The following is a 14,269-nucleotide window of genomic DNA, read 5'->3' on the forward strand; positions in this document are numbered from 1 at the left end:
TTTAAAATTTTAGTATTTTTAAAAAATATATTTTTTGAAATTATTTTTGTGGATACGGATCCGGATATCTACGGATAATAGAATATAGAGACCGATATCCGGAAACCACAAATCTGGATATTAAATCCACGGATCTGACGATCATCCTAAATTTTTTGGATATCCGGATCCGGTCCCAAACCTAATGTGTATGATGCTAATTAGGGACTCTAGTATGATAGAAGCTAATTAACTGTTATACTAGAATATTGCAAAATATTGCAAATTTGATAGAAGATATATTTTTTTTATCAGATCTTTATTATTTAAAATATTAATTGTCGTATATACCTTGCCCACATTAGACAATTCCGTAATCTTTCTTCAAAATAACATTAATAATGAATTTATGGTTAGTTTAATAAAAAGTTTATTATATAGTTAGATGGACCAACTTATTTCTTTAATAATTTTAAAAATCATCCTGGTGATGACACGTGATTACAAAAAATGTCCTAATATTTCACAAATAATATATAGGGGATAGGGGATATTGCAAAATAGAGCGGCTGAGACAACCAACCCCTCCGGCTAGAACTCATCGATTCCCGATGTTCTCGACGGTTATGAAGCCTTTACTATCTCCGTCACCGTCGCTGTTTCGCCTTCCTCCCCTTTCTTCTTCTCTCTCACTCTTCTTTCGCGTTTTCCCCTTCTCCTCCTCCTCCTCCTCTCACTTTCATTCCCCTCATCCGATTACGCCTCTCCGTTCCTCCCGCCGCAACTATACTCGCCACCACGCCTCTCTCTCCGACCACTACCTCTCATGCTCCGTCCCCGAGAAGCCCCTTCGTGTAGCCGTCCTCCTCAGCGGCGGCGTCGATAGCAGCGTTGCCCTCCGCCTCCTCCACGCCGCTGGACACTCCTGTACCGCTTTCTACCTCAAAATCTGGTTCCAGGTCTGTGTCTGCTTCTTCATCTCATGTCTCTGTCTAGAAACATGGGTTTGTGATGTTTCTAATGTTCTGTAGGAAGGCTTTGAGAATTTCTGGAACCAGTGCCCCTGGGAAGACGACTTGAAATACGCAAAGCATGTCTGTGAGCAGGTACTGTTCCTGGTCAAACCCTGTGACTATGTTCTTGATTTTTAGATTATGTTTTATTAGAAAAGGTTCATACTTTATATACTTCACTGGAAGATATGTTCACTGCTTATTCGAAAAGGTTCATACTTTATATACTTCACTGGAAGATATGTTTACTGCTTATTCAAAAAGGTTCATACTTTATATACTTAGAGCAATTGAAAGGATGATGTTTACTGCTTGTTCAAAAAGATTCATACTTTATATACTTAAGAGCAATGAAAGGAGTGCTTCTTGTGGTGTCATTTTTACAGGTTGGTGTACCTTTAGAGGTTGTGCATTTAACAGATGAATACTGGGAAAGAGTTGTAAGTTCTTTTTTGTTTCATTGCTTCTTCTTTTTTTTAGAGTTGCCTAATGGTTTAGGTTTTCTGATTGGATTTTTTTCGGTGACATGTCAGGTTTCTTACATTATTGAGGAGTACAAATGTGGGCGTACACCTAACCCGGATGTTCTGTGTAATACTAGAATCAAGTTTGGTAAGCTCATGAAAAGACTTGTGCTTTTAGTTGAAGTGTGTGTGCCACTTTGACTAATCAGCTATATCTTAATAGGGGCATTCATGGATGCAATCAGTGATATGGAGTATGATTACGTAGCTTCAGGTCATTATGCCAAAGTTGCCCATCCTGCTGCTGGTGGTCCATCTGTTTTGGAACTCTCACAAGACATGGTACTTCAATTAACACTCATCACTTAATCTGCCTTTAGTTTTCTGATCAGCATGTTTTAGAGATAATGTTACTTACTTGTTGGGTGTAATATTTGCATTTGTATGCTACTAATGCTTCTTAGGTACATTGCTTTGGTGTTTATAGGTGAAAGATCAGACGTACTTCCTCTCACATCTCTCTCAAACCCAGCTTAAGCGACTCCTGTTCCCACTTGGTTGCGTAAAGAAGGTATTCAAACCTCTCAGCCATTTTGAAAACGTATTAAAAAAAAAACAATTTGTTTTATTAGTGGTTATCTTTATGCTTGCCTGCCTTTGTTATCTGATGTATAGGAAGAAGTTCGCAAACTAGCCACACAATTTGATTTGCCAAATAAAGACAGAAAAGATTCACAAGGAATATGTTTCCTTGGGAAGGTAATTGTTCTTCTTCTGGTTCACAACAGCTTTACCTAGTACAAGCCTGAAACATATGAAAATATGGCGTTCTGTAATAGATAAAGTTCAGCGACTTTGTCGGAACACACATAGGAGAGAAGGAAGGGATCATACTGGAAGCTGAAACTGGTGACTTCCTCGGTAACCATAAGGGATTTTGGTTTTACACTATTGGACAGCGTCAAGGCCTGCGTTTACCCGGTGGACCATGGTATGTTGTTGAAAAGGACACCAAGAACAATGTAGTGTTTGTCTCGAGAGATTATTACTCAATCGACAAGAGAAGGAGGGTTTTCCGTGCTGGATCCTTAAGGTGGCTTAGTGGGAAACCGTTAGTCAATATTAGCCAGCTTCGTTGCAAGGTAAAAAAGAATATGATCGGTTACTTTTTCTACACATGATGGCTACATGATACTGATAAGTTGAGTTTATAGGTAAGGCATGGACCTGGCTTCTATAGCTGCAGCTTTGAAATGGAAGCAGAAGGAGATGTTGCGGTTGTTCACTTAGATGAAGACGACCAAGGTCTAGCTGCTGGACAGTTTGCAGCTTTCTATGAAGGAACCATTTGTATCGGGTCAGGTGTTATCTTGGAGTCATGGGACGATCAGTGTTTCCCTGTTTGTGCCAAAGCTCTTCAACTCGCAGCTGTGGAAGACAAAACCAAACTTGGGAAACCTGTTAAAATCATGACGATGCCAGTTACCACATCTGTTGAGGCTGAGCCAGGAGAGTCAAGTGGAGAAGAAAGGCTTGTCAATGCATGAAACAGAGGAGATTGTGTAGTATTCTGAAGAAGCGACTTGAAGAGTTGAAAAATCGAGAAGCAGATGTTGCTAGAGGATAAGATGACTAATTTTATTTAGGAAAAACACTTGTCAGTTGTAAACATTTGATAGTTTGTTTTATCTTCTTATATATGGTGGCTTCAAGCTACGTCATTGGCTCTCAGTGGTGGCCTCATGGGAGATCATTTGTTGATCATCTTGGTGATTGCAACTATAACAATGCAAGTACTGATTCAATCGTCTGAGTCACAACGTTCACCTCTTGCCAAGAGACCTCTACAAAGAACAGCTTATGTGTGCAAAGGAGAAAATAAACATCTGTTAAAGCCAGTGATTCACGCAGCCTTGTTCCTTTGCTCAGCTTCAAATGATATCACATATGTATCAATATAACCAAAATTAGTATTATGATTAGTCATATATATTTTCAACATACATATTACATGATTTTTTTAGATAGAATATCAATCAATTCATAGGTTTCATTTTTTTTAGAGTATTATTGAGAGTATTATTGTAATTTTAAAATCACATATTTTAAAAGATCTTAATCACATATTTTAAAATTACAGTAAGGGCAATTTTCTCAAATAGCTTTTTTTAAGTTTTTGTCACAAAAATAGATCTCAAGAAAGAAAATGACCAAAATAGCATCTTTTTATTTTGAAAATTTTAATTTTATTTTTTTATTTTTTTTTAAATTTGAAACTTTATCTCCAAAACCCCACCCGTTAACTCTAAACCCTAAGTCTAGATTAGTTAAGCCAAAGGTAAAAATACAATTTTATCCTTTAATAAAACTTATTTTTGTCATTTTCTTCATTGAGAGCTATTTTTGTGACAAAAACTTAAAAATGACTATCTTAAGAAATTTCTCTTACAATAATATTCAATTTTTTTCTTGAGAGTATTATTGTAATTTTAAAATATGTGATTAAGATCTTTTAATTTAGACAAATATATTTTGTAAGATAAAATAGTATCTATATGCATACTTTTTCATAATAATCATTTGCCTTTTTGTTTATAGCAATATCCAAAGTTAACAAAAACCACCGATTCGAATAGCCAGACTGGAGGAACACAATCGACATACAACAAAGAAGAATGAGAACTACGAGCACCACGTGTAAGTTTATCCACTAATGAATTTTATGCTTTCGATATTTGTCTGATCGAGAAAATAGATAAAATTCCTTATATCGTTCTAATTTATCCATGTGATTAGTAAAAGCTGGTCATTCTTCAGGTGTTAATACCACTTTCACCAATTGAAAACAATCTGTCTCCAAAATCACCTATGAGAATTGTAGGGTATTCGTACCTCAATGGCCAAAATCAAAACATCACATTCTGCATGTAAAGGTGATAAGTTTTGCCATATATATATCGCCACATCATATGATCATCCGAGTCTATGGTTCTGCAAAACCATCATTGACTTGTAAATTGATCTTGTTCTCTCCATGCCCCAAAAATATAAAAACATTTGGTAGCCCTATCAGATCCCTCAAAGAAATTGGACAAATATCCCCTTGTTCATTTGACACTATAAGTTGTGCCTCTATCCATAATGATCTTTCAGTTTCCATTGTACAAAAAGATTTTCTGTGGGTTTCCATTCTTTTTATAGAGCTTGTCATTTATATTCTTCCAAATCTACCACGTAATCCATGAAAAATAATTGAAGAGTCTCCAAAAAAGATAATCAATGTTGGAAAAAACTCCAAGGTTCGAAAGTATATAGGAGAGAGAGCCCATATTTGTAATGCTGGTGCGCATTAAAAGATAACATGATTGATTCTTTATCCGCTCCAAATATACTACACCGCTTATTACAATTAATACCATGTGATCACAAATTTTTAGTGACATATAAACTGGCCGATATTATTTGCCAAATAAAATGCCTAAACTTTGGTGAATATTTTAATTTCCACACAAAGGTCAATAAATGTTTGTTTTAATTAGTCCATATAATTTCATCCATGTTCCCTTATCTGGATAGAATTTCTCCGTTTTATATCTTGATTTAACCGTATACTTACCTGGTACTGTAAAATGTCAACTATAAAAAACTATAAAAATCTGGTTTATGGTTAGGACTTATGGCCAAAATTTTGATGATTTTCATAACTTTTGGATGTATATATGCATTAAGAAACTCCATATTCCAAGAGACATCCACTGGATTAATGAGATGTTCCACCTTTAATAAGTGGTGTAAATATTGATATTGATGTTTTGATATTGCTAATCTCAGGAATAGAAATCCAAGGATTATTCCACATTGAGATAGATTTCCCTATACCTTCTCTTATGATTAGTTTTTTTAACCAGAGATTTAGCAGAACATATACTTTTTCAACCAAATGATGGTGAGTATGATCTGTGTTGATCCAAATGATATGTCTTCCTAAAAAACTTCCTTTATAAACCCTCGAAACTAAAGATTTTGGCTTGTTTATCAATCTCCAAAATTGTTTTGTCAATAAAGTTGTATTAAATTCTTGAAAGTCGCGAAAACCCAACTCTCCTTCTTAGACTATGTACATTTGTTCAGTTTTTTCAACATCATATTTTTTACTTTTACCATTTCATGTCATTCTCTTTTTCCTTCCACATCATTAGTCAATATCTATTTTTATTTCATATTTAATATTTTTATATTTTGTAACTAAAAAATAACAGATAGAAACATAAAAACTACTAAAATTAAATAATTATTAATTTACATCAAAATCATTAGAATTGAAATGTTATGATATGTTTTAGGAAAAAATATTAAAAATATAAACAAAACTTTACTGAAAATACTTAAAAACTTATGATAATTTTTTTTGTATATGTCCAAATCATATAAAACTAGTCTCTATTTGTAGATCACAAAAAATAAAGAATTCTTGTAGAAAATAATAAAATAAATAAATTAAACTATTGTAGAATAAATTACTTAAAACAATGAAGGTGAATACAAAAAAAAAAATCTTTATCATCAATAATCAATAAAAGAGCAATAGACACTCTTGTGGACCCCAGTTTTGTGGTTCCAACCTATTGAAAAAATTCCACACTAAATAATACACGTAAAGCATCCAATTTTTTCAACAGGTTCAATGTAAGCCATTCAACAGTTGAATTAAAAATTCAACAGGCCATTTACGATGGCCTTATTAATGCTCCACCAAAAATATGCAAGTACACTTGTTAGTTTTTTGTTAGTGTTTTAGGAAGTCTAGAGCATGACATAATATGTGTTGGCATCACTGATGCTACATATTTTAAAGTTACTCATTTTCCTCTTTTCGTAAGAAACCGAACTGTCAAACTATTCACTTCATTATTTATCATTTAATTTAGATAACCGCAGATTTTTTGTTTTTGATCCACCCATACTTTCTGGGATGCTCAAATAATTACCCATACCATCCAATGTAGTAATGCCGAGTTGGTTTTGAATCACGACTTGTAAGACTTCTGGGACCTTATGTCCAAATTGTATGGAAGATTTTGTAAAATTTATTTGTTGACTTGATACTGACTTACAGTCTGTAACTACCCCACACTCCTCCATAGTAGCCATGCAGAAGAGTAATTTTTTCATTCGGAAATAGTAAACTAGAGATCTTTGGACTCCCTTTTGCTATTTTGAGCTTTGTTAAACGTTTTTCATGTTCTTTTTTTCATGACATTTGCAATAAGAGTTTCCACACGAAAGATAAATAGGTAGGGTGGTAATGAATCACCTTACATCAAACCTCTCTTTGGTATTATTTCTTTTTCGGCTATCCAGTAATTAAAACCTTATATATTATTGTTGGGATACATTGCATCATCTATGGAATCTAAGTCACAGAATATACCATCTTTAAGAGAAGTTTCTGCACAAAAAAGCGTCATTTACCCATTTCCGTCTTTATTGCTAAAAACTTATTTTACATAAATTATTTGTATGTAACTCGTAAAACATCTCTTAGGCAATAAGTATATTATCCGAAGTAAGTCTTTCATGAAATAAACGTAGATTGCGTTTTAGAGATTACATTTGGAAGTTGTGTCTAAGAATTCAAAACTATATTTTCACTAACCAAAAATGCATCTTAGTATGTATGTATGTATTTATGTATGTATGTGTGGATACTTTTGTCTTAAGTAAATACATAATTTATTTAGTAAGTAGATTATTTACACAATAACAATTAAGGTTACTTTTAATTTCATTTTTGTTCTAATTCATAAATGCACATGTCTGCATGTGTCTGGCAACAAAAACAGAGTAGTTTCTCTACAAGTTAAGCAACGTTGTTCAAACAATTTAACTATAACTTTACCCAGAAGATAATGAAAGTTTGCCATTTTCTTGTTGTTTGTTTTCTGTTTCTTCTCTATCTGAAGAAGATAATGCGGCTTTTTTCATTTTCGCTTTTGGTTTGCTCTTCTTTGTGTCAGGCCTCATCATCAACCTCATTCAGGTCATTCACTACTTACATAAGAAATCTTTATTTATAATTTATAATAGTCTTCTCAAAGGAAGGGACTGGTTGATACGTTTGGTTCCTTTTCGAAAACACAGCTTGTGTTATTCATCTTTGTTCGTCCTGTCTCAAGAAGTTTGTATAGAGGAATCAACACAAGTGTTGTAGAGTTACTTTGGTTGCAGCTCATATGGCTCGTTGATTGGTGGGCCTTTATTAAGGTTTGTTCGTTCGTTTCAGTTTCTTTATCTGTTCTTTAGTAATAATGTAGTGATTGTGATGTTTTGATACTGCAGGTAAATTTGTATGCTGATGCAGAGACTCTTGAACTACTTGGTAAGAGGATCATGTAATTCGGCTTCTTATGTGCTATGTCTCATGGATATTTAAGTGTTCATGATTATTACAACACTATCAGGTAAAGAACATGCACTAGTCTTAAGCAATCATAGAGGTGACATCGACTGGCTCGTCGGATGGGTTATGGCTCAGGTCTAGAAACAATACTTCTTCAGAATATTTCTTGATTTCTGTGAATCTCTAGGGAAATATCTATTCCTGTCTCTGAAATATTGTATATCATCACGATGAAAGCACTCAGGCTGTCTGGGAAGTACTCTAGCAATCATGAGGAAAGAAGCCAAGTATTTTCCAGTGAGTTTGTTTCATCAGTGAGCCTTACTCAAAAGTTATCAGTTTATTCTTTGGTTTACTGAAACACTGCAATTCTATCACAGATCATAGGTTGGTCCATGTGGTTTTCAGAATACATCATCTTGGAAAAAAATTGGGCCAAGGATGAAAAGATCCTCAAGGTTAAGATATGTTTCATGTTATCGATTATTTGCTTGAGCTAAAACAGTTTTGTGACTTATGTAACTGAATCTAACATCACGATTATTTGCAGGCAGGTTTTAATCAACTGAAGGACTTTCCTACCACATTCTGGTTGGGTCTTTTCGTCGAAGGAACTCGATTCAATCAAAAAAATCTTGAAGCTGCTAAGGTTTATGCATCTCTAAAGGGCTTACCAACACCTCGCAATGTTTTGATTCCTCGTACAAAGGTGAGTCTTACCATAACTTTTGCTTCCCTTCACGTTATTTTATGAGCTTTTGCTTATATTTACTTGCATGGTTTGCAACATCAGGGATTTGTTTCAGCGGTAACTCACATGCGCTCGTTTGTTCCCGCGATCTATGACTGCACATATACAGTTCAGAAGAAACAGACCACACCAATACTGCTTAGGATGTTCGGTGGCCAATCATCTGAGGTAACAAAAGAGTTTATCAATGACTCAATGTGTCAGTTATATAGCTCTTGCTTTAGATTGATCTACTCTCACTTATGTTTCTTCTTTTTCTCTGAAGGTGAATTTGCAGATGAGACGTTACAAAATGAGCCAAGTGCCGGAAACCACAGATGGCATTGCACAGTGGTGCCAAGATCTGTTTGTCGCCAAGGTTTGACAAATTAAACAAATCCTCATCATCAAACTTTTTTTCATATGGTCTCTCATCTCTTTTGTAAAAGCAGGATTCTCAACTTGAAAACTACTTCACAAATGATGTGTTCAGCGACTTGGACGTTCACCAAATTGGCCGGCCAATCAAACCACTGATCGTAAGACACTATCAGATTATTTGAAACTGTTGCTAGAACTAACCATCTCTCTCTTTGTGGAACCGTCTGGAAACAGGTGGTGTTAACTTGGTTCTGTCTCCTCATATACGGCAGCTTCAAGCTACTTCAGTGATTCTCCATGGTCCAGATCATCTGTTTCTTTGTCTTTTTCTTGGTGGTTGCAACTTCAACAGTGGGACTTCTGATCCAATCTTCCTAATCAACGGGCACAGTTCCTAACAACCTCTACCAGAACTCTCCCCTCCAGACAGAGACTTCACGTTGCCTTGATTATTTTTTTATCTAATGAATAACCCACATGTATATCATGTATATTATTTTATGTCACATAAGACATCATGATGAAGACACGTAAGCTTTTAGCAGTTTCAGTCAACAAGCTTTTTAGTTGCTTCATTCAAAGTAATATCATGTCAAGAACTGGACAGGCTTTTTAGTTGTTTCATCCACATGTCTTCCAAGACAATGCAAGCGGTCATAGATCTTCTCAGACTAGAAGGGAGCATAGAGAAGACTTCTTGCAGCTTCATTGAGGTTATCCACATGTCTTCCAAGACAATGCAAGCAGTCATATGAATCTCAAGTAAACTCCATTAACCTCAATGAAGCTGCAAGAAGTCTTCTCTACGCCTCTCTCATTCATCCTCCTCGATGCTCCCTTCGCATCTTCCCACATATTAAACTCTCCATACATGACCGGCTCAATATTTGTATGCGTCCACAGGCAAAAGTTATTTTGAACCCTTAAAATGTATCTATCTATACTATTAAAATAGAATTCATTACTTATTTCATGTGTGATTTTTTATATGGACTATCCTTAAAAAATTTATTAAATTTTATATAACTTAATTATAATATCTTTTTACTTTATTTGAAATACTAATAAATATCTTAAAGAAATGTCTAAGAAAATCTATCAAATATCTTTTAGAATCTTTTTAAAATATATTTTCGAAATTAGTTAATTAAAATTTTCGTTAACTCAAAGTATAATTAGAAACTAAATTTTAGTTTAGCTTTGATTGTAAATTTTTTATATTAATTATAAAATACTTTTAATATATTTTAATGATAATAAAAATTTTAAATTTATTTAATTTTCAAAATTAAATTTAAGAAGTATTTTAAAAGATGTTTTTAAAAATAAATATTCATTTCTATTTCTAATTTAAAAATAAAAATTCTTATATATTTAGCACATAAATTATGACTTATTTCATATGTGATTTTTTAAATTTAGACCTCTTAAAAGTCACACCTTTAAATGTTTTTACCATGTTTAACTAACTAATTTCCATCTTTTTTCATAGATGAAACATTTGATCTTTATTTATATCGTATATGTAAGACTTTACTCTACTGTTATTAACGTCTGTATACTCCCATGAGTTAAAAAACAATTGGGTTTATTATTTAAACAACTATACTAAATTGGTTTAATTAATAACTATATACCAAATTCTCTATTATGTAGTTTCAACTTAATTTAATTTTCACATATGTTTCAAATTTAGAAATAAAACAAAAATTATGCAAATCGGTATTTTTACATAATAATGTTTTCAAAATAAATTTTGTTACAAAAATACAAAATTTATAAATTTTATAATAGTAATATTATACGTCACACAAATATTATTATAAAATTAGATAATATGTAACACCAAATTATATTAATTTATTGAGATATTTTATTAATATTTTAGTATTAAAAAAACCTGCATGGTTGTGCGGGTCAAGATCTAGTCCATATTATTAAAATTGAAGTACACATTGAAATTGTTTGGAAACATGAATAGCAGTATAAATGATAACTGTTTGAAAACATGGATTGCAATATAAAAAAGAAGTATAGTGTACTTTTAGTAATTTAATTGATATAATTACATTAATTATTTTTCTATATTCCATTCAGTTTAACAATTTCATTAATTATATTACCTTAACAATACATCACATCATTAATTATATTACAATAATAATAATAGTGCAGATTATTATTTATTAGTTAATCGACATTAACTTTGTGTCAATTATAAAATCAAAAATGTAAAATAACTGGGTTTGCATATGATTAAACGTTCGGTTTAGTTTATTTACTAAAAAAAATGTTTTAGTTTCAATCGGTGGTAAATTACATAGCCAAGAACATAATTCAAAAACATGTTTTTTTGAATAAAATAATAACTTAAATCAAAATAATAAAAATGTATTACATTTATTGTCAATTCATTTTTCACTCCATACAATTATTTTACTAAATAAAAATCTCTTTATATTTCACTTAATTTAGCCAAACACATAGAACGAGTCATTTTTATTAGTTTATAAAATCAGTTAGGCATGAACATTGGCTATTCATTTAGGTACGGGTTGTTCTTTCCGGATATCATTTTTTTTTTATTAGGCACTGCTTGAATGTTATAAATTTATGTGTGGGTTTTCAGTTGGTCCTTCTTAGTCTGGATGAGTTCAGTTATAATGTATATGAACCTAAAATATCTAAATAACGAATGCATCTGAAACATGTTCGTATATTTGTACCAAAAATAACCATATTACTCGATTCGGTCCAAGTATTTTGAATACAATTAGTTATATTATGACACATCTAAAGTATATAACATTAATTATGAAAAACAAATATCAATATATAAAAATGTAAGAACAATACCAGCGGGTGCGCGGGTCAAACTCTAGTATGTTGTTAAAGTATAATTATTTGTACAATGGTATAAATAACATTTTATATAGTTATAATATTTTTATATATAAATTTTAAGCCTTTTTGATCTTTAAAAAATTTTTTAATGTAAAATATATGTAATTATGTACATATAAAAACTTGTGCCTATAGTTATTAATATATGGGAAGACATAGGATTTTGATCTTATGTTTTTTGGGGTATTCATGGATGCAATCAGTGATATGGAGTATGATTACATAGCTTCAGGTCAATATGCTAAAGTTGTCCATCCTCCTCCTGGTCAATCTGTTTTGAAACTCTCACAAGACATGGTACTTCAATAAACAATTATTACCTTTTGTTTTGTTCACAAACTTTTTAATACTAAAATTAAACGGTTACAAGAGAAATAGCAACTTCGTACAAACCACGATGTGCGAGCTGATAAACTAAAACCCCAATATATAGTTCAAGGGAATACAAGAATAAAAGGATAGAGACACAAACTTGAAATAATTTGATAAAATCTTATGCAAGGTATCGAAGTTACCACTTACGGTCCAATCTAAGAAACACTCAAACCGCACTTCCAAATTTTCAAATAACAAACGATTAGTCACAATGACAATGAAGCTGCATTTTAGAGAGAATGTCACTTGTTGGGTGTAATGTTTGCATTTGTGCCTAGTGTTATAGGCTAATAATGCTTCTTAAGTACATTTCTTTGGTTTTTAGTAGCTCTACCATTTAATCTGTGTTTTTCTTTATTTTCAGGTGAAAGATCAGACCTACTTCCTCTCACGTCTCTCAAACCCAGCTTAAGCGACTCCTGTTCCCACTTGGTTGCGTAAAGAAGGTATTTGAGGATGTTCTATATATTTGCAAAACTATGAAAGATTTTTACTCTACTAGTGGTAATTTTCATGCCTTTGTTAGTGGTATGAATTGATTTGTTAGTGGTAATTTTCATGCCTTTGTTATCTGATGTACAAGAAGAGGTTCGCAAACTAGCCACACAATTTGATTTGGTAAATAAAGGGTGACGCTCTATTTCCCCCCAAGAACTATATTTTATGTATCACCAAATCTACATAGACTTTGACCATAGTTCCATTTCCCCATCAAATAAAAGTTCAAATCCTATTTCCACACCAATATGAAAGTTCGAATTCTAATTCCACATATATTAGAAGTTCTAATTATATTTTCACACAAACGTATATATATTAGAAGTTCTAATTATATTTTCACACAAACGTAGGTTAACTACGGTTTACTATTTACCAATTAAACCAATTACTTGTTTTATCCAATAAAATAGCCAATTAAACCGAAATGATCCGATATAAATCGGGGTTTAACTAATTTGACCCGATTTAAACCCTTGTTTACCCGGAAACAAAATTCCAATTTTTTACCTCTCCCCCTTTTGAAACCCTAGATTCAGAGCAGTGAAATTGACGAACATCCAAACGAAATTCAAAGTCGATTGCGAAGGGATTGTTTGCTTATAGTCAAATTAAATGGATGGTGCTAGTGCTCGGCAGGATCCATATTTTCGTGACGAATCCAATGACGAAGAGGAGATGGAGATAAACACTTTCCGCATTGAAGAAGCTGTAGTTGCGTTCACCGTCGAGCCTCATATCTGACACCATTGATGATCCACTCAAATCTGCAGAGACATTACTCATCCTTCCCTTCAATCTCTGGATTTTCCCAATTCGATTTTTGTTTTGGGGTTCGTATGTTCTTTGTGATGAGATTTGGAGATTTTAATGGTTTAAATAGGTCGGATCAGGACAATGATTTTGAGAACTGAATCGGGTTTGTTATTGGTTTGGTTTTGTCCAAATCGGTTTAAGTACAGTGTAATATTAGTTGGCCTAGATTAACCAAAAATATCGTATATATGTGGAATTAGAATTTGAACTTTCATATTGGTGTGGAAATAGGATACAAACTTTCATACGATGGAGAAATGGAACTATGGTCAAAGTCTGTGTAGATTTGGTGATATATGATAGTTCTTGGGGAAATAGAGCCTCACCCCGCCAAATAAGGACATAAAACATTCACAAAGAACATGTTTCCTTGGGAAGGTAATTGTTCTTCTTCTGGTTTACAACAGCTTTACCTAGTTAGTGCAAGCCTCAAACATATGAAAATATGGTGTTCTATAATAGATAAAGTTCAGCAACTTTGTTGGAAGACACATAGTGTTGAGATTTATTAAATTAATGTCCAACTCTATATTGTTTGATTAATACGATATTGTCCACTTTGGGCCCTAGGCAAACCCGCATGGTTTTACTTTTGGTTTTCTTTCCAAAAGGCATCGTACTAATTAGAGTTGGACATCTATTTATATATTAGACATTACTTCGTCTAACTTCCAACGTGAGACTTTGTTTAATATCTCACATTTCCCCC

At 32.8% G+C, this 14,269-nt stretch overlaps 1 protein-coding gene and 1 pseudogene across 1 annotated transcript; both read left to right on the forward strand.

The window, feature by feature from the left end:
• Window positions 1-172: 172 nt before the first annotated feature.
• On the forward strand, window positions 173-3,187 carry LOC106360502 (tRNA-specific 2-thiouridylase MnmA). The gene is made up of 10 exons (XM_048750526.1): window positions 173-255; window positions 540-938; window positions 1,011-1,085; window positions 1,379-1,432; window positions 1,526-1,604; window positions 1,680-1,798; window positions 1,944-2,027; window positions 2,132-2,215; window positions 2,296-2,598; window positions 2,671-3,187. The coding sequence occupies exons 2-10, from the start codon at window positions 591-593 to the stop codon at window positions 3,001-3,003; spliced, it is 1,479 nt and encodes a 492-aa protein (XP_048606483.1). The 5' UTR covers window positions 173-255; window positions 540-590; the 3' UTR covers window positions 3,004-3,187.
• LOC106358714 lies at window positions 3,156-9,542 on the forward strand (annotated as a pseudogene).
• Window positions 9,543-14,269: the final 4,727 nt, after the last annotated feature.

This window comes from Brassica napus, chromosome C3 (assembly GCF_020379485.1).
Source record: "Brassica napus cultivar Da-Ae chromosome C3, Da-Ae, whole genome shotgun sequence".
Classification (NCBI taxonomy): Eukaryota; Viridiplantae; Streptophyta; class Magnoliopsida; order Brassicales; family Brassicaceae; genus Brassica; species Brassica napus.